The following is a 23,343-nucleotide window of genomic DNA, read 5'->3' as shown; positions in this document are numbered from 1 at the left end:
AAAGTTTGAGCACCACCGATATAGAAACATACGTTTTTCAGAAAACTTTTGGGATTTAGGAGACATGTAGAATCGGCTTCAGGTCTTAATGGGTTAAGTGTTGCAACTGTGAAAACTAAGCATTCTCCAAAACACTTCATATTACTCTTATTTCGAATCACGTCACCCGTACACCTAAAAAACACTCACTTCCCTGCGACTTGACGAACCGCTCTTATTTTGAGGTGCCGACCGGAAGTTAAACGCTTGCTTCTCGTTAAGGCTTCACAAACATTAAGCTTTGTAAGTGGTCGCTGAAAATCACTGATTATTCATCAAACGAACATCATTCAGTCCTGCCGTTTTGAATCTGACAGAACCAACGAAACCGGTAGAGCTTTTTTTGATAAGCGAGCGAGAGAGCAGCTATAGGGAGACGCCGAGCAGCAATCTGAGACAGGTGCGTGCAATAAAGGAAAACTCTCACAGCCTCGCTCGTCTCACGCACGCACACACACCTGTGGCAGAGTTTGTTTTTTAACATGACACGCGACACGCAGAGAAAAAGAGGTGTGGTTTTCCCTTTGGGGCTGCATGGCTAAAACTAGTCATAAACCGTCTCCTTGTTGTGTTCTTTTATTTTGTGGTGACATTTAATTAATATAGCATCACAATCATTTTAACCACTTCATCCATTTACTGTATATGTTGGATATTCAAAAATAGCAGATCTCTAAGCTTGAACATCAGTTATTTTTGAAAATTGAAAGCGATTTCTTTTAATCTTCTAGGGGTCCCTGGCACAAAACATTTTCAGATGGGGGGGGGGGGGTCGACGGCATGTAGAACTGGTCTAGCTAGCCCATTCTACAATGCATCCAAGACCCTATTTCTGTGTGTCGTCGTTCCCCGATCTCCTCCTCTGCGGCCCGAAAACCAGCTACAGCTTATTATAATGCTGCCTCCTGCTCGGCCCAGGCCAAAAAAAAACTCATTCTACGCACCAGCTACTGTCCTATTGGTCAGATCCCCATCAACATCATATGACTGACTGTCCCAGATCCAGCTTCCATCTGACATCCTGACAACCAACGGTGTAAAGTAACTAAGTACATCTACTCAAGTACTGTATTTAAATACAATTTTGGGGTATTTTTTACTTTTTCTGGAGTACTTCCAATTTCCAGTACTTTTCTTTCTACTCCACTACAACTCAGAGGCAAATATTGTACTTTTACTCCACTACACTTATTTGAAAACCTTCGTTACTATTGTAGATTTAGATTATTACAAAACATACATTACCCACTTCAGCCCTATATAGATTTCGGCCATTTGAAAATAGCCGATCTACAAGCTCACAATGCGTCGCGATGCGACGCATTGTGAGCTTGTAGATCTGCTATTTTCAAAAGTTTTATATATTTGAAAACTTGTGAAATTGGACATTCTGCATAATGAGTACTTTCTACTTTTGGTGCTTGAAGTACATTTTGATACCAATGCTTTTGCACTTTTACTCAAGCACATTTTCAATTTTCCGGACTTTTACTTGTAACAGAGTCTACATTGCAGTATTATTGATACTTTTACTTAAGTAAAGAATGCGAGTAGTTTTTCCACCACTCTTGCCACCAAACCCCATCTCAGCCATTTCTTCATGCTTTCTCTGAAGTGAAAGTAGAGTGGGCCATCACCTACTGTTTGCATGTTTGTTGTCTCCGCCAGGCCGAAGGCATGGTGGAGAGTATGTTTTCGTTTGATTTCCTTTGGTTCCACCAAGCTAACATTGGTCAAGCTTCACGTGACACGTGACAATATGTTGAAAGGGTGTGCTTTGATTGGCTAGCGAGACGCATGGCGAAATACAAACCTATAAATAGGTGAGTCACTTCGAAACATTGCATTGCATGTTTCGAAGTCACATCAGTGCCATCAGCCAAGCTAACATTTAGTCAGGAGATATTAGCAGAAAAAGTTCCAATCTTGGAATAAATTCCTTACCAAAAATCCTCACCAATGTGGGTCTGCTGGCGGAGACTTGTGCTCCGAGGAGCACATTTTCTAGTTATTTATGTATTTATTTGTTAATATCTATTTATAGACAGATTAAAAAGCTGAGAGAAAGTCAGTGTAGGGGAGGGAGGGCCGGACGCTGCTGGGATCTAATTCCAGGCCAGCTAAAGGTACAGCTTGAAGACAGCGTCCAGCCGCTTGCAGGGAGGATTTGAGGAAGAAGGACATGCTTTTCCTGAGGCTCTCCTTGCTCGTGTGCTCTTCACTGATATCCTCCTCCTCCTCCTCCTCTACCATGGGCCGGGTCCTTTGTCGCTGCTGGGAGGGGAGGGGAGGGGAGGGGAGGGGAGAGGAGGGAGATCCAGGTCTGAAGGACGACCTGTGGGCAGTGTTGATTTCGTCGACTAAAACTATGACGAAAAATGTTCGTCGATTACCTTTTTTCACTGACGAAAACTAAATAAATACAAAAAAAAACTAAGCTATGATGACTAAAACTAAGACTAAATATACTGACAATTTCGTCAACAAATAAAAACTAGACTAAAATGTTAGTGAGGTACTAGTGGAGAAGAGATCCAGTAGAACTAAAAGACAAGTAATTTTATGTTTGGTTGCGCTCGGGTGTTGCGCTCTGAAAATTGCCGATCTACAAGCTCACAATGCGTCGCGCTGCGACGCATTGTGAGCTTGTAGATCGGCTATTTTCAGCATGCAACCAAGCGTAAAATCAACCATTACGACGCCATCAATGCACCGCCAACATACATTTTAGTCGACTAAATCAACTGTAGATTTTAGTCGACTAAAACTAGACAAAAACAAAAACATTTCAGATGACTAAAATATGACTAAAACTCAATGGAAGTTTATTTCAAAAGGCTATGACTAAAACTAGACAAAAATCTGCTGTCAAAATCAACACTGCCTGTGGGCCCCAGCACCCATAAAAATTGGGTTTGGGAAACAGCGGGCTAAAACGATCCTCAGCTAGATCCCATCCCGAGACTCCACAGCTGGGGAATAATTCAAAGCACTGAAGATGCTAACTGGACCGCCGTCTCCAGTCCATATGAAGCCCTTTGCTGCTGCCCGGCCTCCTGTCCTGTCCACCTTCATTCTTCCACTCCTAAATTCTCCTGCCCGGATTCTACCCCCATGTGCCCCCCACCAGCCCACCCTCTGCCCGCTGCGGCCGGGTGGCCTCCGGAGAGATGATAGACAACTCAAATAAGACCACCCTAATGGCATTAGGAGTCTCATCAGAAAAATGCTGTATCAATATGAAACACTTGTATCCTCCCCTATAACTTATGAAATGTCCCACGGTTACATGTTAGAACCTTGGGGCATTCCATAGAACAGTGCTGCTATGCATTTAAAATCAGGAGAAGAGAACATAATTACTCCTATTTTTTTACCTTCCCTACACTGCGGTTACCTGTCTGCTTTTTAGGATACGACAGCAGGTGTTCGAGTATGGTAAAAAAGGACAAAAACCACCCCAGTAATGGAGTGTTTGTGACAGTGAGGGTTCAAGGCTCAGGAGTTTTTCCCCCCCTGCGTCTTTCAGAGCCCTGAACGAGGACAAGGACAAAAAAAACAAAAGAACAATAAATAATGTAATAAAACCACATTAATCTGTAAATCACCATGCTAGTTTTGCTCACACTGTTACTTGCACTAAATAAGCCCCATCCGCAAAACTAAATCTGCGAAGAGGTTTTTTAAAGACGGTTAGAGTGAGTGTCTTCCCTGTTTCTCTATCTTATTTCTTATCTACAGTATCTTATTTTTTTCTCTTTGTTTTAGTCGCATTACAATCCAGTACTATCTCCATTATTATCTTGTGTATATCCTATTGCTGTTTTTAGCACAGTCTTGCGGAACATGCCGGGCCGCGCCAACGTTTTTGCTGCTTGCACCTGTACGAGTGAGTGACAAATAAACTCCTCTTGATTGTTGACTCTTCTTGAGATTTCCTGATTACTTTTAAGGCACGGTCATGGCCTGGCCCCAAAACTACATTTTTTAAGTTATTAACCCCTCGCGAGCCTGTGAGTAAGGCACGAGGAGGACCTGCTCGTTGTAACAGAGTCAAGGCAGAAGACAAAGGGTGACCGTGCCTTTGCCTTTGTCAGGGCTCCTCGACTGCTTGAGGAGCTCGGGCTTGATCGTTTTTCTTTTAAAATCACTTCTACACCACCGTAAAGCCATATTTTATGCTTTGTGGCAAGATGGCGTCGCTTTAATCGAAAGGCCTTTCCGTAATTGAAATATTTGAAATGTTTGAACCTAAAACACAGTGTTATACAATATAGAGGGGGTCCCTGCTTCATCTCTCTCTCAGCTAGGGGGTCCTTGGCCTGAACACGTTGAAGACCCCTGGGCTAATCTATAAGTCTAGTTTTTCGAGCCACTAGCAGATGTACAAGGTCATAGAGAGCTTTTCTTTTGCTTGTAGATCGGCTATTTCCACTATTAATGTTTATCTTTAAGTATAAAGTAATTCAATATGTGTTATCTGTCATATCTGCCCTGTGCAACTTTTGAATACGAAGGCTAAAAGCCAAACAGAAATGTCATTTTTATTCATAATGTTCCAATAAGGTTCGAGGACAGAAATGAAATCGTTAATCGCAGTTATTTGAGTGACAATTAATCGTCAAGTAAAATGTCATAATGGTGACAGCCCTACGAGCCACATGGTCGTACAGTACAACAGAGTATAGCTTAGCCTTTAGCCCTTCAGATATGCCCTGAGCCACATGGAGTACGCTTAATCTACCACTGAGCCACTGGACAGTGGTGGAAAAAGTACTCAAATGTTTTACTTAAGTAGAAGTATCAATACCACAACGTAGAAACACTCTGTTACAAGTAAAAGCCCCGAATTCAAAATGTACTTGAGTAAAAGCACAAAAGTATTGGTATCAAAATGTACTTAAAAAGTACCAAAAGTATAAAGCACTCACTATGCAGTATGTCCCCATTTCACAAGTTTTCAAATGTACAAAATGAAAATAGCTGATCTACAAGCTCACAATGCGTCGCATCGCGACGCATTGTGAGCTTGTAGATCTGCTATTTTCAAATGGCCAAAATCAATGTACATAGGGCTGAAGTGGTTCATGTATGTTTTCGTAATAATAATCAAAATCTACAAAGTAACTAGTTAGTAAAGTCTCCAAATAATTGTAGTGGATATTTGCCTCTGAGATGTAGTGGACCAAAAGTAAAAGTACTGAAAATTGGAAATACTCCAGCAAAGTATTACAAATTAATCTGTCTATAAAACCCCTCAAAATTGTACGTTAAGTACAGTACTAGAGTAAATGCACTTAGTTACTTTACACCACTGGCCACCGAACACAGGGACACTTTCATACCGAACCCCAGCCCACAATCCAACAGCGTGACAATCACCTTCTATGGCTAAAAATAACATTGTATGGGTTGTGTTACGTTGACTTGGGGGGGACTATAACAAAGAATTGCCACAGAGAGAGAGGTAAAAATAAAAAGCTAACGGCGGGCCCGGGAGTTATGTAAGAGGATGAATAGCCTAAAGGTGTCTGATTCAGGGTGACAGCATGCATGTTTTTTAGCCAGTCCAATTTAAGACATTTAAGACTATTTTAATACGGGATCAAATCAGCTGCAAAGACCCAATTTCAAACATGTGAAATGATCAGAAAAGGGCACAGCCTTTTTTTTTTTTTTTTTACAGCCTGTGAGCGAGAGTTTGAACACTATATTTAACAACAAGTATTCAATACATGATTCAGTGTGACTGCGTGTTTCAGCCAGTCCAATGTAAGACTTTTTAGGACTATTTTAACCCATTGAGACCTGAAGCCGATTCTACAAATGTCTTCTAAATCCCAACAGTATTCTGAAAAAACTTATGTTTCTATATCAGTGGTGCTCAAACTTTTTCATGTCAAGGACCCCCAAAATCATATGTATTTGGCCACGGACCCCCATCAAAATATTTTGTTCCAGGGACCCCCCAGAAGCAACGATTTGAGTTAAAAGTGTTCGCTTTAAAAATATATATATATTCAAAGATTTGCGCACATTTTCACGATTTTTCAAAAATAGCCAAAGTGTAAAATAAAGCATTTTAGCTCAAATCTAAACATGACACAGTTCCAGGTCTTAAAGGGTTAATAAGGGGTAAAATTCACTGGAAGACCCAATTTCACATTTCATGTGAAATGAACAGAAAAAAAAAGGCACAGCATTTTTACAGCCTTTGAGCGAGATTTTTTGAACACTGTATTTAACAAAGTGTTCAATACATAGAAATACTATTTTCAGGACCTGCGTGTGTTGCGTGTTGATTTTTTGCTGTGAACAAGTCCATGGCACGGCAATGGAACGAGTCTGCCATGGGCCGAAAATAGCTCCTAATCAATCAGACGCACACACAGACACATATCTGTCCCCGTAAAAACGTATAAATGTGCAATGCAGAGGGACGATCGATGGCTGGACAGGATTCCAGGGCATCATCGATACGGATGTACTCTTTGGCATAACAAGCGCTTGCAATCTGCCTATACTTATTTCCAGTCCCTTTGTCCAAATGGGGGCTGCTCAGCAGTGGTGTAAAGTAACTAAGTACGTGCACTCAAGTACTGTGCTGAAGTAAAATCTTTAGGTATTTTTTACTTTCTTCTGTATTTACAATTCCCAATACTTTTTACTTCTACTCCACAACATCTCAGAGGAAAATATTGCACTTTTACTCCACTACAATTATATGAAAACTTTACATTTGCTATTTTCAAATGGCCGAAATATATAGGGCCTTAAGTTGTTCATGTGTTTTGTAATAATAATCAAAATCTACAAAGTAACTAGTAACTAAAGTTTTCAAATAACTGTAGTGGTGTAAAAGTAAAGTATTTTCCTCTGAGATGTAGTGGGGTAGAAGTAAAAGTATTGAAAATTGTAAATACTTAAGAACAAAGTTCTGTGTGTGTGTGCACTGACATAGCACGACAGAAAACTGTTAGGCTTTTTAGAATCGGCCTCGGGTCTTGAAGGGATAGTTCACCCCCAAAATGTATTTTTTTTGTCGCATTCCTAAGCCAATAATTTGCTGACCGGCAGCGGTTCCGGTAGGAGACAAAGAGTGCCTACCGCAGCCTACCCGTCCGCTAGTCATCAAATTATTGGTTTAGGAATGCGACAAAAACAAAGTCTCCATGGGGTGGCTAATCAATAGAAAACATTTTTTTGGGGGGTGAACTATCCCTTTAATGCAGGGGTCTTCACCGTTTTCAGCCCAAGGACCCCCTAGCTGAGAGAGAGATGAAGCAGGGACCCCCTCTATATTGTATAAAATTGAGTGAGTTTCAGATAAAACTCTTTTTGTTTACTTGGTACTGCTCTTTGATCTTTAGAGCATATACCTCTTTGCCAAAAATAGCAGATCTACAAGCTCACAACGCCTCACAGCGCGAGGCGTTGTGAGCTTGTAGATCTGCTATTTTTGGCTAAAGTTCTCTTCAGAATAAGGATGCTAGGGTTCAAGTGGTTAAGGAAAAAATATATATATCACACAAAGATTTTGGCGGACCCCCTGTAGTAACTCTGAGGACCCCCTAGCGGTCCCGGACCCCCTGTTGAAGACCCATGCTTTAATGGGTTAATTTAGAGTAGCTAATTGTTATACCCCCCTTTCTCTCCTAATCTAGTCATAATGCCAATTAACTCTCCCCACACATGTCTGTGTTGCCACTGCTATTGTTCATTAGTGGCTCACCTGCCAGTGAGGAGGAGCCCCACTGCTTTTAAAATCAACTTAAAATGAGTTTAGAAACACAACTGTCAGCTCTCCTCTTCTGTTGTGTAAATCAGTGGTCGCCAAAGTTTTTTAGCTCGAGATCCAAAAGAGAAAATGTTGTCTCCACGGGGACCCAGGGCTAGTGAAAATAGCCGATCTACAAGCTCACAGATGCTCACATGTTGTGAGCTTGTAGATCGGCTATTTTCGTTACTTCTTAAAGTTTTTTTTCTTCTTTTTCAATTCATGGAATGTCTTTGATTCTTTTCTCTTGAAAAATGTTTCTCTTGAAAATTGTTAGAGTTTTTATTTACTTTTATTTTTTTATAACTTTTGGAAAATCTTTTGAAATAATAATAAGCTCCCAAATTTGTATTTAAAAAAGGGTATATTTACTCGTGACCCATACAAATGGGTCCACGACCCGAGTCCCGACCCACTGTTTGGGAAACAGTGGTGTAAATGATGATACAGGAAGTGTGAGTGTGTGTGTGTGTGGGGGGGGGGGGGGGGGGGGTGCATAACACACAGCCTGCTGGCAGAGCCCAGCTGAGACAAAGGGAAGAATTCTCCTGTCTATGGCTATCTGTCTGAGGCTGTGATGGATGGCATGAAATCATAGCACAATGACATAGTTGAACTGCTTTTGGTATGATTTGATAGTGGCAGGACCGGAAACAAACACTATTTTAAGCAGGCATGCATGGACACGCACACACACACACACACATGCACACACACACGCGCACGCAGCGCGCGCGCACACACACACACACACACACACACACACACACACAGAACTTTGTTCTTAAATTACCATCCCATATTTTGTGGTTATAATAGTAGCTGTCTCTATGCAAACTACATCAGTGAGTCCCAAACGTTACAGAGCCCAAAATGTATACGTATATTTGGCCGCAGACCCCCCATCTGAAAATAGTTTGCACCTGAGGACCTCCCACAACAAGAGAGGATCCGTCGAGATTTTTCAAAAATAGCAAGCTCTCACAACAACACAACATACTTGTAGATCGGCTATTGTTCAATAGCTGAAAAATAAAACGGGCCTAAGTGTTTTAAACGGTTCCTTGATTAGCTGGAGACCCCCTGGAGCGCCCTCAAGGACCCCGCCCTGGGTGGGGTCCCCGGACCCCACTTTGAGAACCCGTTATTATAATAAAGTAGTAATGCCTTATTTACAGTAAACTGGCAATAATCATATTATTGTGCACATGTAAATGAGGCATGGGGAAAATCATGTAAAAAAATTAAAGTTAAAGCTTAACTTGAAGGCTATAACAAGTTCTTTGGTTCCTCAAGTTTTTAGCTCCAGACCCAAAAGAGAAATCTTATGTCTACCCAGGAACCAAACTAGTGAAAATAGCAGATCTACAAGCACACAACACGTCGCGATGGGACGTGTGGCGAGCTTGTAGATCTGCTATTTTCACTACTTGTTTTTCTTCTAATTTATAGAATGTATTTTTCATTCATGAACATTTTTGATTGGATATGCTCCCTTTGTGGTTTTTTGAACGCCGTGGAAATGTACTATCTGCCAAAGTGTTCCACCTACAGTCAGCCACTCGCAAGACCAACTTCCTCTACAACCCAACCCCTGATTGGCCGGCCATCTCGCAAAGGCCTCCAGTAGTTCCTCATGATGTTACATGCTTGACCTAAAGAATTTAAACCGTCAAACATGGGATAACTTTAGGTTGAAAAGTACTGCAGATGTGACAGCACGGGCAAAAGGTCTCCAGTTTGGAAAAACGCTGAGAATGGCAAGTGTTTTGGGGCTTTGTACGTAAGTGGTTTTAACATCAAGTGTGGGTGTGTGAGGGTCTTTAAACACAGATAGGCCCACTGCCATGCAGGATATCTCCCCCCCCCCAAAAAAGAGAAAACAACAAGAAAAAACAGCCCTGCCCTCCCAATAATTCATATGTATGGAGGTTGCGGCTGGGAGAGGAAGTCAAATAAATGGCAACGCTGTCTGGACAACTTAAAGCATCACATATTTAGCAATTTCGATTGTTCTATGTTGGGCATGTCATTCTGGGCAGAACTTGTCCAAAGATTTAGCTGTTTGTTGTATGAAAAGGTTAGTGGTTAACAGTGATTTAAGTTGTTACTGAATCAATGATCAACAGTTGTCATGTAAATTGTAATATACATGAAGACTACTTACTCTATGCTATGTATAGACTGTTAATAATTATGAAGTAAAAGGCTAGACCATGAATTCTGCATAACAGAAATATCTGGTTTAGGAAGAGGTCTGAAACACCTTGCAACTTAACAGTTCCCAAATATATATATATATATATATATTTCCCTAAATTTTTATCCCACGATTTTGTAACCCATTTTTTCACCCAGTGCCATTTATCTAAGTAATCCTGGGCGCTACACTCCATCTGCCAGCCTAGGGAGAGCCTCCTTCAATGCATCAGAGCTAGCAAGCCGCTTCTTATCACCTGACAGGAGGGAGTTTCCCTGGTTAGACGTAGCGCGTGGAAGGAACACGTTATTCCAACCAGTTCCTTTCCCCTCCATCAGGCGCCCCGGCTGACCAGGGGGAGGCAGTATAGAGACCAGGATTACTGCATGTTTTTGTGAGGGTACCTACCCTTGGGGACACGGGGAGAACATGCAACATCACACAGAGAGGCCCTTTCGTGGATGACGCGTAGGAGAGAACACGCCCCCAGCGCCCACAGCGTCCCCGGCGGGAATCGAACCCAGGACTTTCTAGCTGTGACGCGACAACGCTGCCTACCGACTGCGCCACCGTGCCCCTACAGTTCCCAAATACTAACCACTGAAACCCTATGTACTTTCCTTGACAGGTGGTGCTCTGGCCCCCTACTGTTTTCCCTCTACACTAAAAACATATCTTCACCGCAAATCTATAAGCTCACAACGCGACGCAAATGCGACATGTTGCGAGCTAATAGGTCTGCTATGTCCGCAGAATGTTCGCCCCAAGAATAGGGATGCTGATAGGCAGCTAGGGTTCATGTGGTTAAAGGACCATACCAGTTGTACTACTTGCTATTGTCCATCGTCAACATCGGCCTCGTAGTTTACATAAACCTGGACCATTAGTACGGTAATGACCGCACTGTCCCTCACACGCACAGTTTACAGAAAAAAGTGTCTATCAGTGTCTGTCAAAAATGGCTTACAACATGGACGCATGTTTGCATGAAAATAATCAAAAATATCAACTTACATTGGTCATACATTCCTCCATTATTATGATCACATTACGGCTTCTCCTCTCAATGTTATTTACATTGTGTGAGTTGCTCATGTCATGTCATGGGCAAACACAATTATATTTACCATGAAATGAAGTTTGTTTAGTTGTTGTTTTTTTATTTTATTTTTATGGTAAATTATTCACCCATTTTCTCTCCCAATCTAGTCATTATGCCAATTAAATTAACCCTCGCCGCACATTTCTGCGTTGCCATCGTTATAACCGGTCCCTACCGGTCCACCTGCCAGTGAGGACGAGCCCCCACCGTTTTTAAATAGAGTTTAGAGAAACGCAACTTGTCTCTTCTTCTGTTGTGTAAATGATGATACAGGAAGTGTATGGGGGGGGGTGCATAACACAGCCCTCCTGCAGAGCCCCAGCTGAGACAACAGGGAAGAATTCTCACCTTTTGAATTCCAAGAATTCACATGCAATGCACTCTGTGATGGAGGGCTGCTGGCCAGACATTATGAGTGAATGAACAGAAAAGTGGAATGACTGTATTTTCCTTTCAATGTGAAGGTTCTCCGTTAGCAGGTGTAATAAAAGGCGGTGGTTCTGGAACCTCTTCACTTGAAAATCTCAAAAGCGTTCGCGGCCGTTCGGCTGCCATGTTAACTCATTTTCTGCCAATCACGCATAAATGCGATCTATTAAATAGCGCACTTGGCCGCCAAGATCGCATAAATGCGTTCTATTGAAAAATTTGAAAAAAACGGGGAAAAAAAACAAAACATTTATTTTATTATTATTTTTTCAATTTGACCCAAAGACCAAGGAGATATGATTTTTCGAAGGAAAAGACTCCCATCCACTTCCTTGTTAACTTAAAACTTAAAAATGATGTATCTCGGCTCCTGAGTACTTTTTAAATTTCAATGAAAAATCTCTGGCAGACAACAGCAAAAAATCTGAAATAACTCTGGCAGGTGAAGTGTTGTTAAGTGGTCAGATTAGGGCAACCGTATTTTCAAGTTCAACCCTCCAAAACTGGGACCCTTAACCACTTAAACCCCATATGGGTAACCAGAGTCCCTCAGGGCTCAATACTAGTGTATTTTCTGTTTTCTGTTATTGTGGGGAAAGCTTTCGCTGAAAATAACCGATCGACAAGCTCACAACGCGACGCACTTTCCCCACAATACCGATGCCGGGGTTTAAGTGGTTAAATCAACGTGCACGACCATTCATGCACATGCATACGCACCATAGGTCTTGCATACAGGCAAAGATTGATGGACACGCGCCAACGTTGGATTTAGACACGCAATGCATTGTTCATGTTTTCTGACTTGTTGGGTGTGTGAGCATGGCCATGTACATGAAGAGAACATGATAAATCTGGCTTTAAACAAGTCTATCTGGGTGCCGTGTATGTGCACGCCACGTGCATAATTATCTCAACTCATCTCACTGCAACACCTGGCCTATATATATCCACCTAAAGGGCCGTCCGCACCGAGCACTACAACTAATTCATGTTGTTTTCAATATCGTTGTAACACAACGTCGTGGGTGGCAGAGTCCACACCACCACTATGACGACAACGGTGGTGAACGGGAGGGCCAAAATAGCAGATCTACAAGCTCAAAACGCAACGTGTCATTGTAGATTGTTTCGGGTATTTTTGCACGACAGATGAAGATGAAGTATAAAGAAGGGCTTTAGTGGCTATAAGCTGTTGTTGTGAGCTTGTAGATCTGCTATTTTCGGTGTGCGACATGCTTCCATAGAAGATATGCTAGCTTCTATGGAATGAATCCAAATGACTGAAACTTTAATCCACGTGCATGGTGTGAATGCCCTTTAACCCAAGGTTCCACAGATAGCCTAGAGTAGGTTTATATTCCAAGTCACTGATAATGTGGGCGTTTAATGAATCCTGGGAGATAAAGATGGCCGACCTTCGGAATGGTGTGTGTGTGTGTGACAATTAATCACAATTAATCGTCAACTTAATCGTGACAGCTGTCACGATTACAATTTGAGTTGACGATTAATTGTCACTCAAATAATTGCGAGAACGATTTAATTGTGTGTTTGGCATTGAACATTGGAACATGTGAAGATTTTTTTATTTCAGTTTGCCTTTGAGGCTTCATAATCAATCACATTGCACAGGGCAGATATGGCAAATAACTTAAATATACAAAGAAATTATTGACATTTTTTATAATTTTGTACTTGACGCGTTGTAAGCTTGTAGATCTGCTATTTCTGCTTTTTTTAAATATTTGAAAATGTGTGAAAATGTTTCAACATGGAAACGATTATGCAAACATAATTGTGATTATCTCAAATAATTGTGATTAGACGATTATGTAATAATTATGACAGGCATGTGTGTGTGTGTGTGTGTGTGTGTGTGTGTGTGTGTGTGTGTGTGTGTGTGTGTGTGTGTGTGTGTGTGTGTGTGTGTGTGTGTGTGTGTGTGTGTGTGTGTGTGTGTGTGCCTGCGTGTTTCATTTGGTATACGACCTGGCCAATAATAATCGAGTTTCATTGATGGGTACAATAGCAAAGTTCTAGTGAGCAACAGGGGAAAAATTAGGCATTAAATATTTCCATGTTCTATTTTTATCTCTCAACAAATGAAAGGGGAAAAAACAACAATGGGATATCAACATGTGTCCCATAAACATTGTGGTGGTAAACAAACACTACTAAAGTCTCCAGATCATCATAATGCCCTCATATTTACATCACAATCCAGAGGTGAGTCAGAGAGGAAGCAGCAGAAGAGGACGCACGGTAATCAGTGACTCACTTTGCATATCCAAACTTCCTTTTTCACGCAAGCCAGCGGGGATGGGGGGGGGGGGGGGGTCTGATGTGTATAACCAGTACAACCAGTACACCGTGCCATGTTGTGGCACTGTTGCTATTTTAGAACAGTGGTTGGCAAACTTTTTCTGGCCATCCATGGCACCCACTCAATGACGTTTTTTACTTCATAGCGCCTTACATTTATGTCATATGACGGTAGGTAAATATGTAAATCTTTCCAAAAAACCTAACTTCAAGTATGAAAAAATGTTTTGTTCCAGGGACCCCCCAGAAGCAAAGAATAGAGTTAAAAATGTTCGCTTTAAACAATATATATATTCAAAGATTTGCACACATTTTCACGATTTTTCAAAAATAGCAGATCTACAAGCCCATAGCGCGGCACTCGGTGCCGCGCTATGGGCTTGTATATCTGCTATTTTTGAATAGCCAAAGTGCAAAATAATGCTTTTTTTTAGCTCAAATCAAAAAGTGACACAGATGCGTTCCAGGTCTTAATGGGTTGACCAGGTGAACCCCAGCATCCCTAGTCTGGGGCGAAGAGATTTGGTGTACTGTAAAAAAGAAAAAGAACGCACCAAGTACAGTGCAACTCATGTCTGTTTTACTACGCATAGAGAGGTTCTAAACTTAAGTAAACTGAGGTGAAAGGGATGAATCACAAATCTTATCAAAGTATTCTGCGGCACCCCTGGACTTGCGTCACGGCACCCCCCAAACAGTGGTTCCTCAAACCTTTTCATATCAAGTTGGACCCCCGAATTTTCTGTATGTCTCTGGGTACACGCCCCTACCCCCAAAACACACGGCACTCAGTTTACACACACACAAACACACACACACACACACACACACACACTTGACCACAATGGCTCTCATGCTTTTTTTGTTTTGTCATTTAAAAAAAAAACTATGTTCATGTAATATGCATTTTTGTCAACGAAAATACAACTTCACTGAGAGAAAACGCGCGACGACAGCAATGTGCCTTTTTTCCATGCCAACAGATATCAGCCATTCACAAGCAAAGAGTCACGCTGCTGGTGCAGGCAATAATAGCTAAAGGAAAACACAGAGGACTTCCGTAAAGCCATAACTGAGGCAGGGCCGTCTCAGCTTTCGTCAGTGACAGAGCAACAGGCCCTAAAAAAAAAAAAGGATGCTGAAATCTAGTCTATCAACTCCTGAGGCATGATATCAACTATTAAAGCCTGATACTGTACGTGCTTGCCTGGTTGCGTGCCAGGTGTCAGAAATAGCAGATCTACAAGCTCACGAGTCACAACGCTATTTGCTATTTTACCAGCAAAAGGGACACCATCACATGACGAAGTCTAAAAATCAGGCTTCACCCTTTCACTACAGGAAAGGGATATAAGCCTCACAAAAACCACCCCAATTCGTTGTGCAGTATTAGCTTAATAGACCTTTACGTCAAAAAAAAAGAAAAAAAGCTAACGTTTACAAAAGTCAGAGAATACAAGACAGTTCAACAGTTAGCGGGGCATTTCATTAAGGCCACACACACTGGGAGCTTTGCATATTATTGCCATGGTGAAAATGTCAGACCGTTGGAGCGGGCGGCCAGATACTGCCTGCCGTGTCGTACGTCCAATTTCCCCAGGACAAACACTACAGTCGCTTGCCACGCCACACCCAGTGTAAACATATCTCTGCCATATTCACACATTACATGACATCAGTACACACACACACTGCAAAGAGAGCGCTCGCATGCAGGGCCTCAGACAAAAGCACCCAAAAAAAAAAGGTCAATTTGAGCCGCAGTGCTGCTTGCCAATACTTTAATCCATTGAGACCTGGAACGCATCTGTGTCACTTTAAGATTTCTTTGGCTATTCAAAAATAGCAGATCTACAAGCTCGTAGCGCGGCACCGAGTGCCGCGCTACGAGCTTGTAGATCTGCTATTTTTGAAAAATCGTGAAATTTTCTTTTTTATATTTTTTTCCGAAAAATGTTTAGGATTTAGATTTTTTTAGACGCGGCCTCAGGTCTTAACGGGTTAAAGGATTATACCACAAAAATAAACTCATTTGCCACTCTCGCTTCCAGGACATTGTTAAAAAGAAAAAAGAAAAAAAAGAAGAAGGGAAAGAAGAGAAAAGACCTGGTTGCATGATTCTGGGTCATGATGATCATGAGACATCGTTTGCTTGACCTGTGTTGGTTCAGAATTAAACCACAGAGAGGCCCCTTTTCCACTGGGGTTGATCCGGTTCCGTTCTTTTTTCCCCCCCCGCCTAATGTTGAACCAGTTCAGAGTGTTTCCACAGAAATGTAATTGGTTCAGAACCCTATAAGTTGGTTCAGAACTGGAACCAAAAAAAGACTTAGTTTTTCGGGGAACCAAAGTGGGCGTGTCAATATTCTACAGGTTGTAAGATGCTGAGTCATGACGTATCCTTGATTACAATGGTTCTGCTTAAAGGGATAGTTCACCCAAAAAAAATCTTTTTTTCTATCGATTACTCACCCCATGGACACTTGAATTCATGAATATTGTTTTTTTTCACCGTTGCATTCCTAAGACAATAATTTGATAACCGGCAGCGGTTACGTATGGAGACACAAAGGAGACTCTTTGTGTTCGATAGAGAAAAAAAGTCATTTTGGGGGTGAACTATCTCTTTAAAACTGGTGGAAACTCAGGCCGGTTCGCTAGAGACCACCAAGTTTCCAAGAATCTAGAATGGAAGCGGCTCCAGTGGAAAAGGGGCGTCTAGTGTGTGTGTGGAACAGGTTGGACTCACTATTGTGCGCAGTCGATGAGCTGGTACTCGTTGGACCTCTCAAAGCACGCCTTGACTCCTTCATCGTCCCACAGCTTCTTCGCGTGGTCGAAGAACTCCTGTTTGCGGAGAGAGAGAAACGACACGGTTAGCGAAAAAAAGCTACGCACCAAACCACACGCAGACTTAAAAGCTAGGGGAAGTGATTAAAAGGTTAAAGCACTATATTCTGATAGTAATCATTGCTATTGAGTCTCTCCAACTCTTTAAAAAACTGAAAATACATTTTCAGGTAGGTGACAACATTTCAGCCAATCAGGAGAGAGTACCCATTCATCAGCTTCATCTTTATAGTGTTCCAGTTCCGATTTGTCTGTTCCTCTCTTTGTGTCAGTACTTCCACTGAGTGTGTGTGTGTGTGTGTGTGTGTGTGTGTGTGTGTGTGTGTGTGTGTGTGTGTGTGTGTGTGTGTGTGTGTGTGTGTGTGTGTGTGTACACTGTATATACAGTATATTGTTCATAGTGTTTATCTGATTGTGAGTGATCACACAGCATTTAGACATGTCACTGCACACACACGCACACACATACTGTAGGTCTATGGATTTTCAGAGCGTACCCACGTACACAATATTGCAGTATAACGTTGCAGGTGCAACACACAAACCTGAAACTAAAACGGTCTACAAGTTTGAACCATTGTGAACATGAATAAGTAGATTATAAAACATGTCAACAAGACAGACACGGGGCTCGGCACTGTCTAAAACTGTTACGGGTTTAGCACAGTGGTTCTCAAACTTTATCATGTCAAGGACCCCCAAATGGACACTTATTAGCCCGCGGCCCCCCATTTGAAAAGATACATTTTAAGGACCCCCAGTTTGACATGCATTAGGGCTACGGGCCCCCATTTAATGGTATTTCTATCTCTGGGACCCAATTCATGTTGTAAAATAAATGTTAACTGTACAGTGTACAAATGGAACCAAATGGACCCGTTAGGGTCCATTTGGTTCCATTTGTACACTCTCAGAGTTACAGACCCATAAGGGTCCACTCCATTTGGTTCCTATCCATCATTTAGCTGCAGGGGACCCCCTGGAACCCCCTCAAGTACCCCTGGGGGTCCCCGGACCCAACTTTGAGAACCAATGGCAGTGATGTTGCTAGGTTTTCAATGCAATGGGTCCTGGGATGCAAGGGTGGTCTTTTAGATGGGTCCCAGGGACATTTTATGGGTCCCACAAAAATGCACAGCGTTTAACTCGTGTTTCATCTTATATGGTTATATTCATGTAGAACATGTATCTGAAAGAAAAGTACACAATTCCAAATCCAACAACTAGTACTTGTAGTACTTGTAGTACTTGATTTTTTTTTTACCTTAACCACTTGAATCCTAGTATCCCTTTTCTGAGGAGAACTTTAGCCAAAAATAGCAGATCTACAAGCTCACACTTGTGAGCTTGTAGATCGGCTATTTTTGGAGTTATAGGTGTGTAAAGGGAAAAAAGAGCAGCAAAAGTTTATCTGAAACACAATTTTATACAATATAGAGGGGGTCCCTGCTTCATCTCTCTCTCAACTAGGGGGTCCTTGGCCTGAAAACACTGAAGACCCCTGCTCTACAGGGAATTATTTGATATCTGGCTGCACGGAAAGACACAAGAATCACAGCTGCCATTAATTAGTGCTGTTCAGTGTTGATTGCCTAGTGGTCAAATTGGGGTCAACGAGCCATCGTTAACTTGCTTTGAAGTTGGGCTGTAAGTTGCGCAGCACTTTCACTCTCTCCCTCTAGCAGCAGCTCGCAATGCCCTGAGACAGAGTGAGAATACTTCTCCATACGGCGGTGTTTTACCGAGATTTTTCTTGTTTCCTGCACTATGCCTTGTAATCCGCGGACGGCTTTGAAATCCACGGATGGCCTTCAAATCCGCGGTAATTTCCGCTAAATTGTAGTGCGTCCCATGGACGCAACGAGGGTGCCGTGAATGCGTCCTTTTTCAATATGGTGCGTCAGAGACGCAGGACGCAGGCCTATGAGCATCTCTGCAATGGTTTAGCATATCGATGCAATTGGTTATCAGCTTGTATCACTATTACCAAATGACTGATCCGGTCAGTTGGCTCTGTGACAGGGGTGATACGGCCTTCAGCCTCATACTTGTCCAGCTGGGCTTTAACAGCTGCTTTCATGGCGATGGGAACATTGCGGGGAGCACACACTGAACTGCCGTAATGTCGGGATCAAGGTCGAAATGTACTTCCGCGGGCACGGATTCCACAGGTGCGGTGAACACCTCACTGTATTTGCTGACTAGCTTTTCCTTGGTTAGAGGTCTGGGCAGTGCATGTTCGATTTTCCTCAGGAATCGTGAAGTGCATAAATCCTAGGCGTTCACTGGTGTCGCCCGATAAAAGAGGATGCTCTCCCCTTTTCACTACCTCAAATGAGAGCTTGTGTTTGCAACCCCGTACTGTACGGCTCACGTTTATAACCAGTAGACGCGAGTTACGTAACTTACGTTAGTTGTCTGCGATGCTGGTCCTGCACTAGCCCATACGAATATAGCGTGCTAACTTGCTAACATGGCGGCTAACATTCCCCCGCCGGTTGCAGTGAGCTTCACAGGCAACTGGAGCACAAATTGGGAAAGCTTGCCAAGTCCTTCTATGACCGGTTTGCACGGGTCCCCTGCCGGGTGACAATACTCGGTTGTGGAGAGCTGGGACCTGTCTCTGAAAAGTTGCGCCTAGATCATACCTGGTGGACGTTGATGGTTCTATCTATCGTCGCAACAGGGTCGACCTGAGAGTGGCGGAGCCATCTGCGGCTCAGGCCTGTGGGGAGAATGAGTGAGAGCCAGCACACAATGGTGCTGCGGGGACTGCATGGACTTCCCAACCGTGGTCGAGCCAACCGTGGCAAAAGCAAGCCCTGTTAGGTCCTCACCAAGGGCCTCTCCTACAAGCTCTACAACACGCACCAGGGTTGGACGGCTGTCAAGCCCACCGGAGAGACTGGGCTATTAGCATAGCATGAGGCGTTGAGAGCTTGTAGATCTGCTATTTTCGGCTAATGTTCCACTCAGAAAAGGAATTCTAGGGTTCAAATGGTTAATGTAAAAAAAAATATCACACAAAGATTTGGCGGACCCCCTATAGTAGCTCTGAGGACCCCCTAGGGGTCCCGGACCCCCTGTTGAAGACCCCTGCCCTAGGTATATCTGAAGTGAGGGGGGACTTACTTTGGAAAGGGAAGATGTTACGGGGTTTAGCATATCATTGTGATTGGTTATCAGCTTGTATCACTGAGAGCATCTAGCCCGGATGTGTGGGGCTTGTTGTATTCACCATTCAGTTCAATACAGAGCCGGAACCTGACAAGTGTGTCTGTCATTCTTCTTGATATTATGCATTCTATACTTTCAAACATAAACTCCAAGAAAGTGCCCCCTCCAGGCATGCACACGCACACACACACACACACACACACACACACACACACAGTGTGCTATAATTAACTAATTAGCTATAATTAGAGTCTAGAGAATATAATGATAATATAATAAAAGGTATATTATGCCTAACAGAATCACGGTCATCAAAATGTAAAAGCAATCTAAATAAAATATATATGTTTTAAAACAGATAGGTTAGATAATTAAACCCATTAAAATCGGGAAAGCATCTGCGTCATTTTAGATTTTAGCGTTGGCTATTCAAAAATTGCAAATCTACAAGCTCACAGCGCGTCACTTTGTGCTGCGCTGCGTACTTGAACATCACCTTGTTCTACAACCCATAGCCGATCTGCAGGAACATAGCCGATATACAAGAACATAGCTGATCCACAAGAACATAGCCGATCTGCAAGAACATAGCTGATCTACAAGAACATAGCTGATCTACAAGAACATAGCTGATCTACAAGAACATAGCCGATCTGCAAGAACATAGCCGATCTGCAAGAACATAGCTGATCTGCAAGAACATAGCTGATCTGCAAGAACATAGATGATCTACGAGAACATAGCTGATCTGCAAGAACATAGCCGATCTGCAAGAACATAGCCGATCTGCAAGAACATAGCTGATCTGCAAGAACATAGATGATCTACGAGAACATAGCTGATCTGCAAGAACATAGCTGATCTACAACCCAAAGCCAATGTGCAAGAACATAGCTGATCTACAACCCAAAGCCAATGTGCAAGAACATAGCTGATCTACAACCCAAAGCCAATGTGCAAGAACATAGCTGATCTACAACTCATAGCCGATGTACAAGGCTTGTACATATCGGCTATGTTTGGCGCGTGACACTGTCGTACGACGACGGAGCATAAATCAGGCATAACTACCACCCCGATGAGCAGGTTGGTGCCCTCGCACGCCGTCGGTGTGTGTGAATGGGCGTGAATGTAACGCTGCACACTGTGAAGCGCCTTGGATAAAGGGCGCTATAGAAACGCAGAGAGCGTTTACCATAGATAGTCTCTCAGTTCTTCAGCTGACTTCCTGCTCCAGGAACAATGGTCTACATTATGTAGGCGAGCTCATCTTATCAATGACTTTAAGACATTTCCCAGGACTCTCTGCATGCCCCCCCCCACCCCCACCGAACCAAAATGATTGCTTTTATATCTCTTCCTCGCCTCCTAGCCCCATGCACGTCTTTCAGATGGGGATCGAGGAGGAGGAGGAGGGTTTGGTGGGAGGGGAGGGGTGGGTGGTGGTACTCCTCCTTTGGCCTAGAAGCACCACATGACCCATCTGCACTCCGCACTTTGCTCCTGCACTCTGACGAGGGGAGAAGAAGGCTTATGGAGGAGAGATGGTGGAACGTGACCACACAGCAAGAGCGTTGGAAGACGAGAAGAGGAAGGGGCGTGTTAAATAATAATCACATGCCCAGGGAGGTCTGCGTCTCCTGCCGATCCCACAGTAGGAGGGTTCACCCGAACCGAGAGTCGGCGGATCCGTCGATCCGCCCAGTTCCGTGTGGGGAAAACCACAACACGCAACGGTGGCTCTCTTGCTTTAACCGCTTTCAACCTGACATCCATATTTGGGGCCTCTGTTATAGGCAAACAACTTCAGAGATTGTCTAAAGGCCTGTGCAGACAGGGTGCGATTTTCCGCACGGAAAAAACGGACAATATCATTTTTAGCGGCGCTAGCCGCTCTATACCTGACTTTGTCCGTGTGCGTCAACGTTGTGATTGGTCAGGTGCGTCAACAAAGTGATTGGTCAAGCTTCACGTGACACATGGCTATAAACACATTATAAACACATATCGATGACAAAATGTATCAAAGGCGCCGCTACCTTCACACAGGGTGTGATTTTTCAAATGAACACATGGTTCTCAATGACCTCATGCACACCCCGCGGCAATGCGATGCCACGATGCGTTTTTTTTTTTTCAATCGAACCCAGTTCGATTCGTGTGTTTTTTCGCATGCGGTTAAAAACTGATTGACTAATCGCACCCTGTGTGCAAAGGCCTTAACAATCTACAAGATTGTAGATCGGCTATTCTATCTGCACGACAACCACTGTATATGATGTAGTATAAAATAGGGCTTGACCACGTATGCCCCTGCAAAAAAAAGAAATTGCCAATATAGACGCTCCACAAACTCTATTATACATTTGTGGACAATTTGGACATTTATTTTAAGATTTTCCCTTATGCCCAAAATAGGGATGCCAGGGTGGTTACGTGGTTAGTTCAAACGCACCAAAGAGGCACCAATCTGGCAGGCAGGAAGTAACCTGCTGTACCATTACTTCACTTCCTGCTACATTAGCAGAACACCAAAAACCTTCACTTGTGATTAGCAAAAAGACATTGTGGGGGGGGGAGGGTGTGGGGTGCATAGCTAGCTGTTTGCCTGTTCCTATTTGCCTCCCTCCACCTCTCTTGCGCCCCCACCCCACCTCAACAAACATCAATAGGGCTTCTTCTCCCCAGCATCGCTTTCATTTCATTTAATTTCACTGGCGGCTAATGACTTTCTGCTAGTTCGAGTCCAACTCCAACTATAACGCCACTCGGGCAGACAAACAAACAACAAGGTGGGGTCTGAAAAAATGCAAACAAATGTTAGGCTTGATGGAGAGAGAGCGAGAGAGAGAGAGAGAGAGCGAGAGAGCGAGAGAGCGAGAGAGAGAGAGAGAGAGAGAACAGTGGAGGGGGGGGGGCGGGGGGTTTAAAAAAAAAGCAGGTCCTCAGGGCTCTTTTCCACAGAGGCGTGTGACACTGGCTTTTTGAATAAATGTAGTGTGTGCTGCAGTGCCCTACAGAGGAACCGATAACACATAGACAGACCGGGGGTTCAGCTTCAATACAAGCTCTTTCACCACTCAAAACCCTATACTTAGTTGACCCTATTCCCATGGGCCCTATAATACTTAGTTGACCGGCTACACTAAATATCTTCGCCGAAAATAGCCAATCTACAAGCTAAGTAAGGGTCATAACTCGCAGTGCAACGAGTTAAAAAACAGGGACGCTCGGGTACAGCTTTCCTGCTTGCGTTCCTCCTCAAATCGCCATGTTTCACGTCTTGCCGTGCGCGCCTCATCCGTCTCTTGCCACCACTAGGCCAGGACAAGTCCAAAACGTGCCACGTCATCCCGTCTCTTTAGTTTTGATGGTGTGACAGGAGTTGGGGTGCATAGTACGGTAATATTTGCCTCAGGTTTATACGGGTCAGTCTGACAGGGA

The 23,343-nt window shown here is 43.2% G+C and overlaps 1 protein-coding gene across 3 annotated transcripts in view; it reads right to left on the bottom strand.

Moving 5' to 3' along the window:
• LOC311044684 (guanine nucleotide-binding protein G(olf) subunit alpha) overlaps positions 1 to 23,343 on the bottom strand; it is a 77,537-nt gene that overhangs the window by 32,751 nt on the left and 21,443 nt on the right. For all 3 annotated transcript variants that reach the window (XM_084056412.1, XM_084056411.1, XM_084056413.1), the window contains one exon: positions 16,622 to 16,719. In XM_084056412.1, the coding sequence (XP_083912538.1) occupies positions 16,622 to 16,719 (98 nt within the window). The remainder of the gene's footprint in view (positions 1 to 16,621; positions 16,720 to 23,343) is intronic.

This window comes from Gymnoscopelus microlampas, assembly GCF_963454915.1.
Source record: "Gymnoscopelus microlampas genome assembly, chromosome: 5".
In the NCBI taxonomy this organism is placed as follows: Eukaryota; Metazoa; Chordata; class Actinopteri; order Myctophiformes; family Myctophidae; genus Gymnoscopelus; species Gymnoscopelus microlampas.
The sequence above is the reverse complement of the archived record's forward strand: the minus strand, read 5'-3'. Positions and strand labels throughout refer to the sequence as shown.